Below are 21,547 nucleotides of genomic sequence, written 5' to 3'. Positions count from 1 at the left end.
AGTTTCATCCAATACCACTCAAAAATGATAACGAGGAAAATCGTTCACGGTTACCGGAACAACCAAAATTTCTTAAAGTATCTGCTCATTTGAGGAAATCTGCGAGATAAGAACAAAATCGTTCTCTGACATTTTTTATTCCCCTTCGCCCTCAAAACACACGCAACTTAAATTGATCGTCAAATGAAACAAAATGAGGCCATCAAACCGATATAATAGGAAATTAATGGAAATTTTCATGAACAGAAATTGCTCTAAATGCAATAAAAGGATGACTTCAGACCTAAGGCACTGGAAAATGAGGATTGTTTAAAGTGGAATCATAAAGATTTATTGTAATAAACTTCAGGTTTGCTATAATGCTACTGAGAATTCAGACAGCTGAACAAGGAACAAAAAGAGTTGAAGTCAACGCAAGTGACTCCACAGCTGCGTTGTACGAAAAAGCTATTGCTGCTTTTCAGTTGCCTACTCCTAAAGCATATCGATTATTTAGAAGCAGAGATTTGAAACATGTTATACCTCCGGGTAAGCTACTGTATTCAATTTAATTCTTGTCACGGCTTTTATTGTGTACTCTAACAGTGTTTCTGAATCTTTTACAGGCTCCTCGACATTAACATCTTCCAAGCTAAACCATGGCGATATGATTTACCTGTTTAAAAGTGATGCAAAAGTTGGAAATTTGGTTCAAGGAAAAGGGGAATTTCTCGTCCCTGGTTCATCAGTCTCAGACGTCTCTGCAGCTAGTAGTCAATCAGATACCTCAGTGATACCAGTCCAAGCCGTGTCAAATAGTGATATCGTGGAGGACGAAGTTGATAGAATCCTAAGTGAAATGAATGGTCAAATCGAGCGCGAAATGAACCCACTTCTCTGTAGTCACCATAAGAAAAATAAGTGTGTGCATTGCATACCACTGGATCCCTGGGATGAACAGTATTTAAACGAAAAAGATCCGCCTGTCAAAGTGAGAAAGAAAATATGGCGTTTTCTTTGGTTTTCACTATAATGTTTTGTTTCCATCCTTGTGCTGTTTTAGTTTTTGTCATTCCATTCGTACATCAGGAAGCTTAAGAGTGGTGCTGATAAAGGAAAATTTGTTTTCCTTGATGATATAAACTGCCAGATAGTTCCTGGATGCGCCGAACATCCGCCGTGGCCCAATGGTATCTGCACGAAATGTCAACCGAACGCAGTTACCTTATCTAGACAAATTTATCGACACATTGACTATGTCGCTTTCCAGAATTCAGCAATTATTCACAACTTTTTGAACTATTGGCGAAAGTCTGGATATCAAAGAGTTGGATACTTATACGGAAAGTACGAACCACATTTGGACGTACCACTAGGTACAAAAGCAGTTGTTTATTGTATATATGAACCACCACAGAGTTGCACGGCCAATTCAGTCGAGCTTTTGGAAGATCCTGATGAAGCTCAGGTTGACAGGCTGGCTCAGCTTTTCGGTATGATGATTTGTATTTCCATTTAAACAAGGAGAATCTTGCAGTTTGTTTGAGTTTCAAAAGAGAAAAAGGATTATGTTCCTCATTGGGGAATTTACAAAACTAAAGAAAACTTACAAAATTAGGATTGACAATAAAGGCAGTTGCATTTTGCTGACCAAGTACAGCTTACTCTGTCAACGCGTGAAAGTCATCAACGCTTTCCCATAGAACACATTTTTCCATTCATAGTAAGGAGATCGAGCGTCAATCTTCAGATGGTTGAAACAATCTGTCAATCCGATCAAAATATAAAGTTTTGGTCTTGAAATGTTTCCGCTTCTTTTAAATCGAATAAGTAGTTGTCAGAGCTTCGAAGTGGTTAACGTAATCAAAAATATTTACATCGTACTTCCCGTGGAAGAGTCCATGAGAAAACAATAAATCAATAACTTCGAGTTTATTTCAAATCGGATATGTGTTCAAGTTCAGAAGGGACGATTACAATCACCAGTCATCCCAATCTATTTAACGCATCGTTTATTGAAAGACTATAACTTGATGAACTGTTAGTGTTTCGCGATTTTTTGCGTGAAATAAGCCCGGAGGTATATTTTAAAGTTCTCGCAGCATTTGGTCGGTTAAGAAGATCACAAATTATTTCGGTCAAGAAGATCACAAGTTACTTCTAATTTTTTACTAATATTTTTTCTTTCGTTATTTCCAGAATTTTCTACTTGAAATAACAAATTTAGTTTTTTTTAGCTATTTGTTTTTCGTACAATTTAATATTTTCCTTTCTGTAGAGTTTTTTCTCATTTCAAATTCAAGTGCAAATGTAAACAGGATAATTTAATTTAGGTGTTTCGTTGTTATATTTACCAAAACTTTCTGATAGCGAAGAAAAATGAAATAGAAGTCAGTTTTTTCGCCAGCGTTTTTTTGGGTTAATTTTTTGGGTTTGGACTTCTTAAGAGCAATTTCTTTGTAATGTTTGAGAATTTTGTCTCCTAATAGGCTCAAATTATTGACACATCGAATTTTCGACAAAAACTTCAAACTTTTTTCTATACTTTCTGCTTCTAAAATTTTTTCTTTTAAAATTTATCCAGTCTTTGTCGGAATTGTTACCGCTCGGTAATTTTTTATGCCAGTTTCATGCTGGCTGTTGCTTTCCGCCACATGTTATCATTATAAATGAGACAAACATGAAATATTCGAGTGTTGTTTTTTGGCGTTTTTTAACAATTCGGCGGCCTTCTGTATCGCAAGTGGTGCGACGCTCTGCTTCGCCTCTATGTGGAGATTCAGCATGCGGAACTGCGATCCCTTCCCCATTAGCACCTGTCTAGACCAGTTTGACAATGCCGTTCACTTATGTCTCGAGTCCATTACTGGTTCAGCCTTGTTGCCGTCTCAACGCCTGCAGTGTTCACTGCCTGTGGCTAAAGGTGGCGTCGGGCTTCCAATTTCTTCTTCGATCGCCCCAGTGGCCTTCCTCGGGTGCTACATTGACACCAAATATCTCTCTGACCGGATCTTTCACAACACCACGGTGCCCTCCACCGTGTTGAGTTGTTCGTCCTCCCTCGAGTTTCTCAGTGACAACGCTGACATTCTTTTAATGGCCCTCAAAGCTCAAATGAAACTTTCAAGCCTACTTGATTCCAAGTCTTGGTCCGAGCTCACGTCATCCGCCTCTACGCCCCGAGATAGAGCCAGATTGCTCCCCTGTTCGCTCCCCAACAGTGGTGAATGGCTTTCGGCAGTCCCTCTGAAGGCGCTAGGGTTAACCTTTTCTGCAGCCGAGTTTCGGTTTGCAGTTTGCTATCGACTCCGAGTTCCCCTACTCAACAGCGAGTCTACGTGCCCTAAATGTTCCAGGACTCTAGATACGTTTGGCGATCACGCCCTCGCTTGTGCAGCCGACGGAGACCGCATATCGCGCCATGACAGACTGCGATGTCGTTTTCAACAGCGCCGCTACGCAACAAGGCAGCTCTCTACCCCGTTTTAGAAAAAGCAAATCTCACTTCTTCTCGCTCTCGCCCGGGAGACATTTATCTCCCCTGTTGGTCCCGAGGTCGTCCAGCCGCTCTGGACATGACCGTCATTAGTTCCCTGCAGTCATCTACTTTGCAAAGTGCTGGAACTAGTGCCAGTCACGCCCTCGAAATATCCGACGAGCGAAAGTTCACAAAGCACCTTTCCGCGTGCGAAGAAGCTGGCATCTCGTTTGTGCCCCTCTCTGTCGAGGCCCTTGGCGGGTGGTCGCTCATTGCCGCTAAAACCATTCGTCGCATGTGGAGATTGTATGATCAGTTTTTTCGCCACAAACTTTTCTTTTTCATGTATGGTGGTATATGCCAAAACTACTTTTTTCCAGTTGTCTTTTGGCTAGGTTTAAAATTAAAATAGTTGAAAAAACGGAAAGAACGCAGAAACTTATTAGTCAATTTGCACAGTTCACCTATTCCAACGATAAAAGGAGCCATGTAGTTTCGTTGGAAATCGTCGAAGTATGACGCCCATTTTGTAGACAGTTTTTTAAGTTTCCCGAGAAATGACTGCTGATGCAAAACAAAGTAACCAAATGCTTGTTGTGAAGAGCGGTCAAAAAGTAGACACGTCTCAAGCCAATCAGAATCGAGATAAGAAGACAAGCGTACGAAATTTTTTCTTTTCTTTTTAGCTCACGAAGTTTCCACTTTATGACTTGTCTACTTTTTGCTACGTAACTGCCTGCTGTTTTCACATACTCAGACTTGAATGACAGTTGTTATGGGCTGACGGAAAATTAAGTTTTTATGTGAATTGGTTTATTTCGATAGTCGTATCTCGATCTGTCCTCACACTGTAAATTGGTTCTAGATGCCAGAAATTTAAGCATGAATTTCTCGAGGCTAGGGTTTTTCAGAATTGAAATCAACTTGTACTTAATCTATTGCGAAAAGTTCTACCTCGGCCATAATTCTTTCCCTCCCATAGAAATTGTCAACACAACCAAAGAAAGTAAATGTTCATAATTGCAGTCTGAATTTTTATTTAAAGAAGGTTAGCATTATCCACATTTGAATGTTTTGAATTTATTTGATATCTTTTTTTTGCGTGAAAAAAGACTAGAGGTATATTTTAAAGCTCTCGAAGAGTTTAGGCGGTCAAATATAAGAATGTTTCAAACAAATTATGATAATCTATTGATTTTGGGTTGATTTGTGATCAATTGAATATGTTTTCACATTTAGGTCTGCTTCGTGTGGGTTGGATATTCACTGATTTGCTTCCCGAAGACATGACTAAAGGAACGGTGAAGTACCTCAGAGGTGCAGACTCATATTTTTTGTCGGCCGAGGAAACTATAACAGCAGCCTTCCTACAGACAAAGCATCCGAATATGTGTAAAATAGCTAAAAACGGATGCTTTGGGTCCAAATTTGTGACAGTGTGCGCTACTGGAAACTCTGAAAATCAGATTCACTTCGAGGCCTATCAGATCTCCAATCAGGGAATGGCGCTTGTCAGGGATAAGTGTCTGCTGCCGACTCACGACTGTCCAGAACTGGCATTTGTGAAGGAGAGCTCGTCTGATCAATATGTTCCAGATGTGTTCTTCAAGTACAAAGATGAGTTTGGTAATGAGAGAACGAAGCTAGGACGCCCTCTGCCAATTGAGTATCTGCTAATAGACGTGCCTTCTGCTTTCCCCAAAGAGGAAGTCTTGTTTTTCAACAAACACGCCAAAAATGTACGTACATAAAAGCAGTCCGAGTTTGAGCTAGCTAAGTTCTCACACTAACAAATTCGCTCAACGGGAATGGCTATTTTGCTTCAAGTTCAGAATAAAAAACTAATTTCTTATTATGGATTTCGGAGATAGATAGAATGGATTTCGGAAATTAGTTGCTGAATCCCGACTGACCTAATGCTTAATTCCGAAATCCGTCAAATTCTTGTTCTAACTGCAACCGAACACAGATTTTTTTGAACCAAATATGTCACTAAACTTTGCCAGTCAGCATGCACAATTTGTGCATTGTGCATCGGTTTTCACGGAAGAGTAGTATTGGGCCACAAACAGTAGTAATCGTTATTACAAATTGGAACATTGCCTTTTTGAAGGCAAACAGCTGGTCTAACATCACTGAATCATTTCCTCAAATCTGTACTGTCGAATTTTGAGCATGTCTGAATTTAAGTAACCGTTTTAATCGATTTTTTTAAACGTTGGCATGTCCCATATATTGGTGGATAAAGATATAACATTGCTGTAAAATTTCAGTTTTTTCTTTTCATTTATTCGGCTTAAAGGTTTCTGCTGGCTCAGTGGTTTCGAGTTTTGTTGTTTGAAAAGCGGATAAATTAATGGTTGTGTGTATTTCAAGTGGGAGGACTTTCAAACTTTTATTCAAACAGTTTCTTCCGACTCAATGGGTATCTGCCCAAGTATTGCCTGCTTGTAAAGAGTCGATGAACAAAGTTCAGATTTTCCATGTAAGTCGCGATAGTTTTTTTCAGGAAAAGTCTTAAAATTTGATCAGGCTCACTTTTTCGCAGTAAGACTTTTGATTTCGTTGGAAGTTCAGTTCTTTTCGTGTGTTAAAAGGAAGGCAAACTCCACTATCGAACAGAAAAAATGTAAAAGTCACAAAAACATGATCGAATTCTAGTTTCTCAAGTGGAATTTTTTTCTCCAAATTTTCCAGCGAAATAAAAAACTTACCTATCAATCCAGTCTTTCCAAATTCAGTTAATTTTAGCTAAAAAGGTATCAATCATGATTTGTTTTATCAATCTATCAAGTCGTTCTTGTTTACTTGCGTTCATTGATTTTGTTGCCAACTGTTTATAGGCTATGTTGAGGTTTCGTAATTTTTGTTTCGAAGCCTTTAATAACAGTTGTTTTACATTGCATGTTTTACTTTGATTTGTTTTTCTTGGCATGTTTTTCTCTAATTGTTTTTCGTTCTAAACGAATTGAGGCAAAATTGTGAAAATTTTCATAGATCTATTTTTCGATATTTTTACCCCTGCGATAAGCAAGGGTATTGCAACTGGGTACTGACATTTTGCCGTAAATAATTTTGTTCACAGAATAGTCAATTTAAAATGCACTTAGAACTGGTTTATTACTATTGTACAACCTTACATCTAAAAAATTTTTCGGCCTGTTATAAAACTCTAAAATTAAAAGGAGCCCGTTAAGATGTTATTCATGGTGGGGAAAATGACGGGGATCTTATACTCAAAACAGTTTGCTTTGATACAGACGCCTGAACTGTTAAACGGCATCGAACTATGAAAGTATAAAATATATGGAACCTGCTGGGATTTTATAGGTATAGACTGCTGGGGATATTAGCCTCGAAACAAGTTTTAGTTTGTCTTCATACTAGTCAATCGCCCGAACTTTTAAACGCAAGGAGCTTCTGTCCAGTCAACGAGCATTCTGCCCATTCAAAAAAGATATCTCAGTGCCAGTCAAGCAAAAGAGCGAGGGGAGTGTAGCTTTCTTTGTTTCGATTTGACTGTGGATCAGATCAGGGTGACCATTTGGTCACTATTTTAGTGACCAGTCACTAATTGGTCACTATTTTTTCAATGGTCACTAAAAGTCACTATTTACACTATTGACAAAGCTTTGCGTTGCTTTCGACATCAATTCTATTGAAGTGGTAGACAATCTTTCTAATCTGAAAGGCAAGCCTGAGTATCAGTCCTTAACTCTGCGTGAGCTTTTTGTGCAAAAGAAGTTACCTTCTGTCGTTAGAAGCCTTGTTGAGCGTCTGGAGGTGATTTTACCACACAATATGATCGTTCAGACGGGTTTCTCGAAGATGAAGTCTACTGAGTCGGCATATCAAGTAAACATGTCAGCAAATACATGCAACAATATCCGTCTGATCAAGGAGTACTTCGATCGAGACACATTTGAATGTTATAAAATCCCTATGACACTCATTAATAGCACGAAGAGTGCAAGTGCCGTTTGCAAGTCAGAAGAGAATGAGTATAGAGAGCTGAAAAGGGCTTGCAAGAAAAAGCTGAAACGGTTATTGGCGAAATTGGAGTTTTCAAAAGGCCATCAGAAAGAACTAGCGGAAGTTGATGATGAAATTAAGAAAGCAGGAGAACTTCTTCAGGCAGCAAAAGCCAAAAAACAGCGTTTGAATGACTCATTGGCTGCCAAAGTTGGGCACAGTGATTTGCAATCCGAAAGTGTAATCACTCAAATGTTTGGCAATTGAACTATGTTCTCAAAACTTAGTTTTTTCTACTGAGTTAAACCAGAATCAAGCTCAAATTAAGGCGAAAAGGAAATAGATTGAAAGAAAATGGTCGTTCGCTCCGTTTTGTTTTAAAATATACCTGTTTTTTTAATTGGTGTCCCTGGTGAGGTTTTATTGAGGCTTAATGTTCTCACTATTTTTCTCTCGAAAGTTTTTCAAAAAGTGCCTAAAACTAAAAAAAACTTTCAGCCTGTTTGTTCAAAATTATGCCTGCGGCGCATAAATTTTGGCCAAAACGGACTTTTTAGTGCTTTGGCAGAGCTTGAAAAATACAGTCTGTTTTGCTGATTTGGCAACTGTGAGAGGTTCTGATAGGTGTTAAGAAGTCTTCAGTAAACAATTTCAGAAAGCCTTAAATGAAGTCACTGTAAAATGATGTTTCTTCCACCACTTCGCTGAAGCCGACTAGCTTAATGTTTCCGAAATATAATTGGCACCTTTTTTCGAGAAAATTCAAAAACACGCATACTCCTGAAAATCATTCGTTGTGCTGGCATTTATTCCTGAAGTCAACATGGCTGTTTTGTGCAATGAAATTTGTCATCATAGCGATGAGGCTTACCCCTGATCAGATGATTTTAAGTAGCTCTGGGTAAGAACTTTTTCGAGGACGTAGGGGCTTAGGGCAAGTCCTCATTTCCTTGTATAATGAGTTTGAAATCGACAAAATGGGAGACAGAAAACTAACTACTTTGTCGGAGATAGCGCCGGACCTTCCAGATGGAGGTGGGGTCTGTTCACGCTATCGTTCACAAAATCATTCAGATCCTCAGAAACGAATAAAGTCTGTCGGAGAAGAGTTTTGTCAAAACAACTACCGAAGAGTATTCCGCCAGTAAAAAAAACGAAGCCAGTCCAGATTAGTTAGTCAAACAACTAAAACAGGCAATTTGAGGGCAACTTCTTTTGATCTCATCAAATGTTTTAAAGCTAATCGTCTTGTCATGTAATTGTTATAAATGCGACAATTTGTCAGATGCCTTAATTTGTCGCGATGCTATGTTATCGTGCATTTCAAATGACAAAAAAATTTTGTTGCCATCTCAAGTTAAATATTACGAACAAAATGATTTTGGTTTAAGTGGGATCTTCTCTTTATTAGTGTTTTTAAAAAATATATATTTTTTTCTAGGTACATCGGTTTTTTACGGTAAAACTTGTCTTTTAGAATTAGTTTACGACGTTAAATGACATAGGTTCAATCCCTAGCAGGAACTTTCTCTCTTGCGAGCATGGGTTTTTCTGGCTGCGTAATCATTTTCAGTATGAACGATTTTCAAGGAAAAAGATAATATATTTTTTCAGTTATATATTTTTCTGAAAAATTGGTTTCATTTGAAAATTCAGGACTTGGATCAGTTTTTAGGCATGGCCGTTATTTAATGTTAAAACTCATAATTAATTATTTGTTTTCTTAATGAATCGCAGGTTTTTGATTCTTTGGAATTTTTACAGCCCTTTCCCGGATGCAACAGAGACTCAATCGGTGAAAGTCAAAATTTCGGATCTCTCTCGCAGTACTTCCAGCAGTTCTCAGACGACGAGTTTTTTGAAGCAATTGCCGATTTTCAGCTGCTAATAGCTGTTGCCAAGTTGGACGTGTACCCTATGATGGAACATTTAGAAGAGTTGATTGACGGTATGCGGGAGCAAAACAAGGCAGCTGTGAACAGGTGGGCTCAAAAAGAACACTGGCAGACGGTGAGTCAGCTGATGAAGGCTCAGGGGGGCCACGGGCAGGGCAATGGCATAGCGGGCTCGGATGGAATGGACATGTCTGATTTCGGACCAGCTGGTGCTTCAGGTGCATTCTGGGATTGTAAACACTGTACATTCCATAATGCGGAGCCAAAAAGCTCTTGTGAAATGTGCGGTCTGCCTAGAAACGGATAGACTGATGCCGATAAACTTACCATGAACTGAATTGATATATATTATAGATTGTAATGTAAATTTCCTCTAAGTGTGTAATTTTTAAATGAGCTGAATTTGACGACATTAAACACACGCGAGTGCGTGTTGAATATAATTGCGCTTTAACTTGTTTTTTTTTTTCGAATCCTTGAAAGTAAAGTTGGACCAGTTATCAGTAATTTGAGCGATTTAATTTACTATTTATAACCCAATAATTTCGATGCATTTGTAAAAAAAAACTTAAAACAGTAGCAGACGATCGGTTCTCAAGCTGTTGGCTACGTCTCAAGATATGTTTCTAGCCGCAAATTAATGGCGGCTACTGCTAAGATTCACTAGAAGAATAGCAGATAGCTCTGTGTAGGTCAAAAAGTCAGGGGTGAAGCGAAAACGTAACTGCAATTGTTTTAACGAAGTATTTGGGGCACTATCTAATTTTTTCACCAGAATTGGAGAATCAATGAGGTCAGTTCATTCGGAGAAGCCGTTCCTTAACATGGCCAATCTTATGAAGGCATTCTCTGGCCATTAAATTGTGGTATCAATTTTTCTTCAAAAACGACTTCGTTTTTAAGTCCATGAACGAAATGAAGACACCTTCACTTGTATAGGTCATGATTAAGAGTCGATAAACGAAATTCAGACTTTTATACAGGTCATTAAAGCTGAAAATATATTTCTGCTTAAAGCTGGGTAAGTTAAGCTCTGCAATTACGAAAATGTAAGGCCACGAAAAACATGACCGACTTCTAGTTTCGGAAAGGTTATTTATTTTCAGATTTCCCCTGGATAACTGGATCAAAACTCATATTGATCCAGTTATCTCAAATTGATTGAATTTTAATAAAAAAGCCAATCATAAATTGTTTTGAAATTCAAAGAGCTGTAAAGCCATACATTTTTTTAGTTCTTTCAAAAGAGGATTTTACTTAAGATTATCTATTGATCTAGTTTTTTCTAACTGGGATAGTTTTTCGAAAAAAAGTTTCGCTCATAAAATGTTCTTGGAATTTCTAGAGATTCAGTGTGAGATTTTTTTTCTTCGAATTTCGAATTTTTCGTTTTACTTGTGTTCATTTCCTCAGCTAAAACAGCTTTCATTTTTGCGAGAGTCATGTGTTCATGACTTTAAACTGGAATCAGATTTTTATATATTGAAGCAAGTTTTCTTAAATCTTACAGTTGCTTCTGGATGAAATGACCTGCAAGTGCTGACCAAGTAGAAAATTTAATTTTCCTCCTTATCACACAAGCAAAGCTATCACACAAGCTTTCTAACCTAAGTCGGAAAGCAAATATTAGTGTTCACCTTGAAAATGTTCATTTTGATCACGCCAATTACAGTCAATGCTAGGGATATTAACCCAGAGTATAATATTAAAAATAGCAGTTTAGCCTCAAGGAATCATGTTTCTGTAGCGTAGAGGTAGCAAAGGAGACCCGCAACTAAGTAAGAAGGTTCGAACCTGGGAAGGGTCAGATGTTTTAATGAACTTATTCGTGTTCTATTTAAAATGCGCCCGCTCAATAAATTGAGGCATGTTGATTGGTAATTTTTTTTTTCAAATTGTCTGCTAATATGTCATAATTTGTTTTTGTCACTTAGCAATTATGTAGACTCATAATTGGCGTGCGTCACTTAAGAAGTTTTGTATACTCAAATTTTCATCATTCAGTTTTTTGCAGTAGATTTATTGGCCATTTTTTTGCTTGTTTATGTAAAGTGCATCATCGCCTCTGTGTGAAAAAATAATCTTGATTACTTAATGCTGGTTACTTTACCAGTACTCTTTATTAGTAGTTGAAATAGTACTCGTAATAATGAAGTGTTTCTTTGGGGAAAATTTTTTTGGGTGTCTATCTGTCTGCTTGGTGTTTGACGCCTTAGTGTCCACTGTATGCTTTTTTTAGTTTTTCCCAGTAGCGTTATTGGTCATCTTTCTGCTTTTGTACGCGAAGTGCAACTTCGCCTCTGTGTTGAAAATTATGTTCGATTGTGCGGGAGCGTATTTTAAGTGATTTTTTTTTGTGGGAAAAGTTAGGTGGCAAATAGCCGTTTGTCTGTTTATTCATTTTCATCGGCCTATTTTGCAATGTATAGACTCATCTGATTGAAATTTTTTTGACTTATCGTCGGTCATAATTCGAGATTGTTTTCATTTATTCTTAATTAAAAATCTATCACCTATGATAGTATAAATTACAATCCTTGTTTTTTCATTCTTTTCAGGTTTATTCACTTATTTTCACTCTTTTATTCTTAATTTTTCTACAAAAATTTTTGCCTTATTTGTCTAAATTACTATGACTGTCTAATATGCCTAAATTATCTTTTTAAGTCAGATCGTTTTATCACACCAAGCGAAAAAAACTACTAATTTGGAAAATAACTTTCTAAACCGTAGTTTTCTAAAGTCTATAGTCGGAGTAATCTGTTCTACTTGCACAGTAACCTGCTATCCTTGTTTCAAATATAGAGTCAACTCGAATTTGTTGGCTCTACGAGAAGCAAATTATGCTCCTCAATAAGAACAGAGTAACTGGATCGAAAAATTTTTTAGACTTTGAGTTTCGTACGCGATTTTTTTTTTTTAGATTAACACTACATCTTTTGGCTCATTGCACATTTTCCATTGGTCCATTTTTTGCAAATTGGTTACTTATATCTAAAAAGTGTCTATTTGATAAAATATTTTAAATTTTTGGAAAAAAGTTGAAATAAAATATTTTTTGAAAGGCTTTAAAAAAGTTCGGTCTCTGTTCAGGTTTCTTGGTTTTCTTGTCATTTTTTCAAAAATCTATTTTTGCCTTTTTGTGGTCTTTTCTCATTGGTTAGTCTTCAATAAATTCAAGACTGTCTAGCTTGACCAATGTTTTTCAGCGTAATAATTTCATGAATTTTATCTTAATGTATGCTGACTGATATCCGCCGCGCTCTAGAGACGGTCTTAAGTGTACTGAGTAGTCTAACTAACTGAAAAAAGACCACGAAAAGGCAAAAAAAATGTCCAATAGATAAATTAGTTGCTGAACAAATGATCCCACACACACACGCACACACGAGGGAGGTTTTTCGTTCAAAGCCGACTCTTTTCGTTGTCGCGTACGTGGATTTTGTTTGTAGACTTATCAGCGGAACAAAAATGTTACTTTTTAGCCCATTTTTTCCATTTTATTAAATTGCTAAAAAGTGTGAACCACAATTAAATTTTGAAATTCCAAGGGCTTCAGGGTCATTTCTTAGGCTGGAAATTTAAAATCATTGGTTTATGAAGTCTCCTTTAGTTTAACGATCTTTTTCCAGCTGTCTGTTGGCTCTGATTCTCAAATGCAGTTTGTTTGACTCGAGATAAAAAAAAAGTTGACTGATGATTGTTTTCAGGTTTTTGTTTTTTGACTCAGTAGCTTGTTAGTAGTTTCGTTGGCTAGCTGCTGCGATATTTTGTATCGCAAGTGGTGCTAGCTAACTTCGCTTTGACTCTTTTTTGCTTATTCACGTTGCATAACGTCAGAAAAAAAAAATAAACAACAAATATGGAAAGCCAGGTAGCAGAGTGATAAGACGCTCCCTTGGAGAAATTCAGACCACGCCACATCAATGGTTGCAGGAAAATTATCTATAACATGACCGTTTAGCTTCAAATCTTCTGCAGCTTTACTGCAGCTGAAAGTGTTCAAGCTGCGGAAGATTTGAAGCTAAAAGGTCATGCTATAGATACTAATTAAAACTTCGATTTCACTTTTGATTTCATGTGTGATTCTAGAACGTTTTTTTAAAATTTGCCTCCTAAATTTGTCGGCATTTGTTTCGGAGAAATAATTTCAACGTGAATACCAACTGTGAAAAAAATTATCTAGTTCCTGTGGTGTTGTTTTTTTCTCAGGAAAGCATCCCTAAAACTGTGCACACTCGATTGTGATTTTTCCGGTTTTATTGATTTCCTTTAGAGTTTGCCGCAAAATGATTTGCTAAATTGAAAATATATTAAGCTCTCCATTCATTAAAAAAATTGCGAATGGCCTAAAACAAAATAGAGAAAAAATGGAAACCAATACAATTTAGGTTACCTGCTCTTCCAAATTAATTATTTGGTGCAATTTTTAATTTCTTTTTGAGCTGAAATGTTCAAACTTATCTGCTAAATTATAATTAAACTACACTCTCCAATAATAAAAACGTGCAAATGGCCCAAAACTTGTCAGTGAACAAATGCGGTTTGTTTTCTAGGTTTACTTTTTGACTTTTGTTCCGACTTTCGAAAGGCTTTAAAATAGTTCGGTCTCTGTTCAGGTTTCTTGGTTTTCTTGCTTTTTTGTGGTCTTTTTTGCTTTTTTTGTGGTCTTTTCTCAGTTAGTTAGTCTATTCAATAAATTAAAGACTGTCTAACGCGACCTATGTTTTTCAGCGTAAAAAATTTGATGAATTTTGACTTAATGTATGCTCACTGATACCCATCGCGCACTAGAGACGGTCTTAAACTTACCGAATAGTCTAACTAACAGAGAAAAGACAGATAAAATAGTTGCTTAACAAACGATCCCACACACGCACACCTGCACACACACACACACACACATAAACACCAGGAAGGTTTTTGTGCGTGTGAGACTGACATTTGGGTCGCAACCCGTTTCAAAGCTGAGTCTTTTCGTTGTCTCAAAAAACTAATCATCATCGCAATTTGGCTCAAATACATTTTTTTGGGTTTTTTCTTGATTTCTGAGAAAAGGTTCGATTAATTCAGAAACGATTCATTTAAAATTTAGTTCGCTCCTGGTTTTACGAAAAGCAGGAGGTATTTTCAAGCATTCAAAAAAGGCATCTTTTGTTCCATAAGAATGAAGGAAAACACGTAGGGTTTTTTCTTACTGGTAGGATTCATTAAAAGAATGATTCAATGTCACTTTAAATACATATTCGTTTTTTTGCGCGTGTTGTGTCTGATTTTAGCATCTTCAAACAAATATATTGATTAAGTAATAAAAAGTTTTTACTGATTTTTTCTAATTAGAAATAATCAGAACTCCAACTTATTTACCTTTTTTTCGATAATTTTGTTTCAGTTTCATGTCGAGGTATATTTTAACCAAATGTCAGTTCAGAAACAAATCGATTTGCATGTTGGGAAAAAGCTCGAATTCAATTCAGTTCAATTACCCAAATATTAAATTTTCAATTTGAATTTCATTTTATCTAGAATTATCTTTTTCTTGCTTTTTCTAGAAAAAAAACGATCATGGGTTATAACATATCCGCATTATTCTTTAAAAATCGCAGCTTAATTAGTTCTGATTGTATCGCAGCAAATCTGTAATTTTTGTGACCCTGCTACAACTGGTTTTGAATAATTTTTGGCATTAAAAAGTTTGTTAAGCTTTGGGTTGCGAAATTTGTTTGCTTTCCTTTCGCAACAATTCAATTTTATAGGCTATCGCAATAAGCTTTAGTCAAATAGTTTTTAAGTTCATAAAATTGCGCATAAATTAGCTGCGAAAATGGTCAAACTGGCAAGTTTCAAACCCCAGTATCTTAAATAAAAACAATATCAATTATTGTTTCTAAATTTGAACTGCTGGTGTTAGTAATAAGTTGTTGAAAAAACAGTGGTACTGAAAGTTGTTGAAAAAGAATGATACTGAAAATTGTTGAAACTTTTGTATTGTTCACTGAAATCGGTCTGATCAAGAAACACATTTTGTTGTTTGTTATAATTATTCTTAAACCGATGCGACTGACTGTTCGCTAAACCAATTTTCAATTTTTATCCTGGACTTTGAAAAACCAGCTGCTCGTTTTTTGATCCAACGAAAATTGTTGGTGCAGATACAGTCATCTATAGATATTTGTGCATAAAATTTTATTGTGTTTTAGTGTGCGTTGGTAACCTCTTGAACTACTTAAATAGTTTCATAAAACCAATAATTTATCATGGCATTTTTATATAGAGTTGCTCAAACAAAACTTAGTAACAAGCTTGAAAACTTCCAAAATATACGACATTCTAAAATCACTAAGAAGCTTAATTCCATGACTTCGTTATGTTTGTTCCATATAGTAGTACAAAGATCATTGTAAGTCCTCAAATCAGATTGAACAAAATATACAATGTTTTCTATTCCTAAAATGTTTTGGACAATGCGCCTGAACTTGTTAGTCAATTTTGATTCAATTGCTTTTGATAAATTTCTGATAATTTAAGTTTTTCTGATAAATTGCCTGTCACTAAAAAAACGCGTGCTGCTAGAAGCTGTCATCAGTAGCTTTTTGTTTGAAATTGTTACTATTGCGATAAGCAAGGACCTTTGTCGTCGCAGGCGTACTCGTTACCTTGCAATCGGGTACTTGACTTTTTTGGCGTAATAACTTAGGTCATAGGACGCATCGTGGTACCTTGGCTCAAGATGAATTCAAATTTTAGGTGGCTGATGCACATTTAGCCTGAAGGTAACGAGTAACCTTTGGACGACAAAAGTTCTGAGTTCGAATCTGACCAGGATCTGTTTTTTTTTTCAAACGATAAATATTCCGGTTCAAAAAAAATCGGCCTATTACTTGTCTGCTTATGTTTTGTCGGCTTAGCTGTCAGATCTAAGAGTCGTTTAGTTTTGCTGTAAACAATTTTATGTGGTTAAATTAGGTGCTTAAGCATTTTAAAAACCTGGCTGAATCAAAATATTTACATTGGTTGTAATTTTACCAACTCGAGTTGTTAACATTTCGTTTTTTTTTTCAATTTTTTTGCGTCTTTTTTTCAGTTTAATCGGTTTCGGCTTTCTTATATCAACTTAAAGGCCTTTTATTGCGTCTTTTGATGGCCGAAAAAAGTTTTTGTGAGCATAGGTGTTCTGAGTGGAAGGCAGAGTTTTTTTAATTACAAAAAGTTTTTTACTCTTGCGATAAGCAGGGGTATTGCAACCGGACTTTTGTTCCAGTAAACAACCTTGTCCACAGGACTTGTCTAGATGTCTGGACTCATCGCTACCTTGTTTCATAATGTATTCAATTTTTTTAGCGTTCCTGGCCAACTTAGCCTGGAGGTAGCAAATATGCCTGGGACGTCAAAGTTTCTGGGTTCGAGTCTGACCAGGACCTGTTTTTTTTTTCAAACAGAAAATGTTGTTTCAATTAAAATTATCGGCCAATTATTTGTCTGCTTATCTGTTGTCAGCTAGTTATCTCATCTTGAAATTATTGTTTTTCGGCGCGCATTTTTCTTTAATGTTGTTTTTAAGTGTTTTGTTTACGCCTCAATTTTGTAACTTTATTAACCGTGACTTCGTATTTCCATGCTTTTTGTTTCGCTGAAAAAATTGATCGGTCAAAAATATTTCGGCCAATTTTTTATCGGCCTAATGACCTAATTTTGTGCCGTTTCAATATCAGCACAATTTCAGCGCTCTCATCCGCACTTTTCAAGCTGGTTGTACGTTTACCAATCGATTCGATGAAATTGCATTTTTTTCGTTTTTAGTTTTTTTTCAGAAAATTCCCTTGAATTTCAAAAAAAGTATCAATTGAAAAACAACTTACTCTTCTGTGTACCTGCGTACTCCCCTAGAGTTTTTCTACTTGACCCCTCTGTTTACAGCCTTCGAAAAAGTGTGGGGGAATATTTGAACCATACTTTAGACTTTTTATTTTCTCGAAAACTGTCCCTCTCAAATATGTTTTGGGTTTCAACGAATTGAACTGTTTTGAAAAGTTCCTCTGCATAAGTGGTTACAACTAAGTTTTTTTTGTTTTTAAAGTTATGGCCCTCGGAATAGTCAAATTTTGATTTTTGACCGTTTTGTGAATCTTTTCGACTTTTCCCAAAAACTAACCTCTCAAATCCTCTGATTTTGTAGGTTCAATGAGATAACGGGCAGTAAGAAGCTCCTCTGCATTAGCTGACACTAGCAAAAAGTTTCAGACAAAAAGTTATTGCCCTCTGAAAAGTAAAATGTTGATTTTCTGGCCGTTTTAAACTTTTTGATTATTCTCGAAAACTACCGTCATACCTGAGAATTTGGGTTCACTTCTCAGAACCAGTTTTGGAAAGTTCATTTGCATATGCGGCCACACCCAAGTTTTTTTGACTCAAAGGCAAAGTTTTGGCCTTTGCAAAAGAAGTAAAAAATTTAATTTTGTGACGTTTTTTTTAATAGTTTTTGACTTTTCGCAAAAACTACCCTCCTAAGTCTAAGATTTTGGGTTCAATCAAAATTACCGGTTGCGTGAATCCTTTCTGCATAACGTTTCTGCTTAATTTTTTTCCCACAAAAAAGTTATGATTCTCGGCCAAATCTGATATAATACTTAATAATTGGCTTTATTGTAAGAAAAAGTGACGGCCTTCAAACCAGTCAAAGTTTTGAGACTTTGACATCTTTTTGGAAACTTAATGACTTCATGCGAAAGCTACGAGGCCAATTCTCAAGTTGTGTTCTCAAGTTGTGGAATATCTTGAACGTTTATAGAACTTTCGACCGTTTTTTGATAATCTACTGAATTTTCTTAAAATTTACGAAATCAAATCTGAGACGAAAAGTTCCATTGAAAGAGCGGGTTGCAATAATTGTTTCTGCAAACACGGCGATTCTTAGTAGAGAAACAACTAAGTTTGAAAACAAAATCCAATTTTTGATATCACATTTCTCTTGTCGCATCAGTATAGTAAGTTCATTCAATATCAAACACGTACCTCCAGCTTTAGCTGGCTCCTATTTTTTGTTTTTCAAGGCAAACGAAAATTTTGGCTCACTCAGTTTTTATGCAACATCTATAAAATTTTTTGACTAATATTTTTTCATGTTTGTGGTGCATCGCAAGTGGTACGAAGCTCCGTTTTGCCTCAGTGTTAAGTTTTTTCGGCATGAAGAGTTTCTGCTGAGGTGTTTTCTGTTTTTTTTGCCGCTGGGTAAGTGTTGTTCCGATGATGATTCTGCATTCTTTTTTCTGTGAATGTTTTTTTTTTCAAAATTATCTTCATTCAGTTCGATAAATCAGGTTGTATGTATATTGAGTGATAAACACATCGATATTACGTTTTTACCATCAATTTTTTGATTTTTCGGATTTTGATTAAGCTCTGGGCTTCGTTTCATAATTGTGTATACCATCTTGATGTCAGTAGATAATGGTTTTCGTGGATACTATTTGGGCAGTATTAAAAAAAGTTTCAATTGTTTAAATTTTTTTTTCTATTTTCTGTTTGTTTTCTAGTTGTTTCTTCTTCGAAAACAACGTTCGAAGTCTTCTTTGAAAGGTCTTGAGTGTCTTGCTGTATTTAAATCCTTTGCTTGTTGTATCAGAAGTGATGCGAAGTGTAAAAAATTGAATTTATCTTACCAAGACGAAAATAAAGAGAATTATTAAGACAGTGGAATTGTGGCTTTCGGGCAGTGGTGCTTCCCAGCAATCATATGATTGCTAATTCGAATCGAACGTGCGCTGCAATATTCAAAGTGAGCTCTTGCAAGTAAATTATAGCTTAATAAGTGCTGGTTATATGCGCTCTTGTTCAACGTAAAGGCTTTCCATTTTCCTCTTTGTTTTTTTTCTGAAACTCTTTCTACAAAAATGTAATGAAATGATTCAGCGAGAATAAATGAACACATTGTACAAGATTTCTTACATGCAAATTGTTTTATCAACAGTTTTTGACTCAATTTTTTTAAAATTTTTCGTGGGGGTGGGAAACTGGAAAAAGCCAATTTAAATAACTAACCTGCAGGTCAGCTTAAGGGTCAGCGTCATCTGAGTGAATGCTTATAGCTGATATTAGGTACAGTTGTTACGTAATTCAGAAATTATATGATTGTTTATTCATAATTTTCAAAATTCAGTTCCGCTGACTAGTTAACAAATTTGAACTCCAACTCTGGTAGTTCATGAACTTAATAATTAAATATAGTTCATCTCAATATACAGTCAGTTTTGAAAGATACATTTTATTTTTTATTTCTCAGGTCAAATAAGTTCAAGGTAATCGTTCAAACTAGTACTGTGACATATAATGTGCGCAGTAAACTGCAAATCCAGCGTGCCAGAGCAGAAATGTGGTCGGAAAAATAATAAGAGCCCAAAAATCGAAGCCCCTTTCCAACTTGATATTGGCTTGAGTGATGGCCCGATGGGAGACGAAGCGTCTCCGTTTTGTCCTCGGAGAATCCCCGCGACGTTCGCCATCAACATCGTCATTATCGCCACCATTCATTCGTTCTTCGTCATCGCAATTTGTTTGCATATCACACGAAAAATAATTTTTCGTGTTTTTGTTTTTCTCTGCTGCGCCTCTGACGACCACTTTGGACTCTTTTCTCTTGCGGGATTTGACTCTGCGTCTCTGTCCTGAGTTGACGAGGGCGAACTCGATGAGGCTGCCGAAGACGAAAAAGAAGTTTCCGATCATGTAGACATCGCCTATCTTCAAATCAGCAATTCCAGGAAACCTAAAAATAACATATAAAACGGAATAATAATAGATGAGACTATGAACTGAAATGTTTATCCGAGGAAAACGCCAAAGCTTTCATAGTTCGTTTTATGATCGAAATATAGAAAAGCAGCGTGCTTGATAACATGGCGCGAAAGTACATCAAAATTTCGTTAGTTTTCTCCAGTTTTTTTTTAGTTTTTCATAGTTGCAAGATCCTAATTGTTTTCCTGATAACGTTAACTCGCTGATCACATTGTTCAATTTCGTTCTGCAGTTTGTCCATACTTATATTTTTTGTCGCAATAGAGAAAACTTGCATGCATGTTGACATGGCGCAAAAGTCCATCAAAACTTTCGTTAGTTTTCTCCAGTTTTTTTTTTGCAATTTTTATATTTGCAAGCTCCTATTTGTTTTTCTGATCACGTCAACTCAACTCACTGATCAAATCGTTCAGTTTCATACTGCTGTTTGTCCAAGCTTGGTTTTTTTGTCGCAATGTAGAAAAGGAGCATGCTTGTTAACATGGCGCAAAACTACATCAAAATTTTTGTTTTTTTTTCCCAGTTTTTTTAGCTTTCATTTTGAAAAGATGAAGTTGGATATCAACAAAAGTAGCCAGTTTCTCTGCAAGTAGCAGGGAATGGTTCTGACCACACTAAAAAGAAAACAATTTTTCGTCTTTTTTTATGTAGTTTTTTTCATGTGGCGTAAGGATGTGATTCCACTTTTATATTTAGTCTAATTAAAAGTGTCTTAGTCCAATTAATTTAACCAGTCTTGCAATTTTTTTTTCTCTCCGGCGGAGAGAAAAAAAATGTGCCTTGCAATTTTTTTTTTGCAGAACCAGTATGTGCCTTGCAATTTTTTTTTCTCTCCGGCGGAGAGAATATTCTCTCGCTTTTCAATGTTTTAATTTTCAGGTTATTCACTTTTATCCTTTTATTCTTTTAATTGTATAAAGTAGAGTTAGCTGTAACCATGTAACTTTTTATCATGGCGAAATCAAACAACGAATATAACGTAAGAAGAATACCTTCTATTTGGCAGAACTTTACGGTGGACCCACCAATTCCTTGGGAAGAGTGGAGCAATTTTTTCCAACTAGCTTTTATCGCAATGGAAAACGTAGATATTGAAAATCTAGTAAATCTGGTTGAAAAGAATCATCCACTTCCACCTGCACTTGAGAATCCGACAGAGAACGAAACGGAAAGTCCAAGAAAAGCACGAGTAGAGAGGAATATGCAAGAACAAAAATGTTACGATGACGAAGAGGCGGCATCGATCAAAACAGAAGCAAAAAGTTTAAACGAAATGAGAATCGAAGAAGCCGGCAAGAAACTTCGCTCAATCCTCTACCTAGCCCTCGGGAATGAAGAAAAAAGAGTCTTTGGACAGAAGTTGGACGTCACATTTGAAAGACACTAACGGTTAAATAGTAAGCAACGTGAAAAAAAGTCATTGGCAAATTTT

The 21,547-nt window shown here is 36.2% G+C and overlaps 2 protein-coding genes across 5 annotated transcripts in view; one reads left to right on the top strand and one right to left on the bottom strand.

The window, feature by feature from the left end:
• Positions 1-320: 320 nt before the first annotated feature.
• LOC134845498 (nuclear protein localization protein 4 homolog) lies at positions 321-9,778 on the top strand. Its single transcript, XM_063862406.1, has 5 exons — positions 321-528; positions 606-970; positions 1,043-1,472; positions 4,697-5,196; positions 9,194-9,778. Exons 1-5 carry the CDS (start codon positions 360-362, stop codon positions 9,629-9,631), a joined length of 1,902 nt encoding a protein of 633 aa, XP_063718476.1. The 5' UTR covers positions 321-359; the 3' UTR covers positions 9,632-9,778.
• A 9,702-nt stretch (positions 9,779-19,480) lies between these two features.
• LOC134856789 (gamma-aminobutyric acid receptor subunit rho-1-like) overlaps positions 19,481-21,547 on the bottom strand; it is an 83,528-nt gene continuing 81,461 nt past the window's right edge. For all 4 annotated transcript variants that reach the window (XM_063873063.1, XM_063873065.1, XM_063873064.1 and 1 more), the window contains one exon: positions 19,481-20,086. In XM_063873063.1, the coding sequence (XP_063729133.1) occupies positions 19,633-20,086 (454 nt within the window). In that variant the 3' untranslated portion in view covers positions 19,481-19,632. The remainder of the gene's footprint in view (positions 20,087-21,547) is intronic.

This window comes from Symsagittifera roscoffensis, chromosome 1 (genome assembly GCF_963678635.1).
Source record: "Symsagittifera roscoffensis chromosome 1, txSymRosc1.1, whole genome shotgun sequence".
Lineage (NCBI taxonomy): Eukaryota > Metazoa > Xenacoelomorpha > Acoela > Convolutidae > Symsagittifera > Symsagittifera roscoffensis.
This window is presented reverse-complemented; position numbering and strand designations above follow the sequence as displayed.

Coding starts and splice junctions, on each gene's coding strand:
- LOC134845498 (XM_063862406.1), top strand. CDS start 360: ATGCTACTGAGAATTCAGACAGCTGAACAAGGAACAAAAAGAGTTGAA. Junction 971..1,042: donor AAAAAGATCCGCCTGTCAAA/GTGAGAAAGAAA, acceptor GTGCTGTTTTAG/TTTTTGTCATTCCATTCGTA. Junction 1,473..4,696: donor CAGGCTGGCTCAGCTTTTCG/GTATGATGATTT, acceptor TTTCACATTTAG/GTCTGCTTCGTGTGGGTTGG.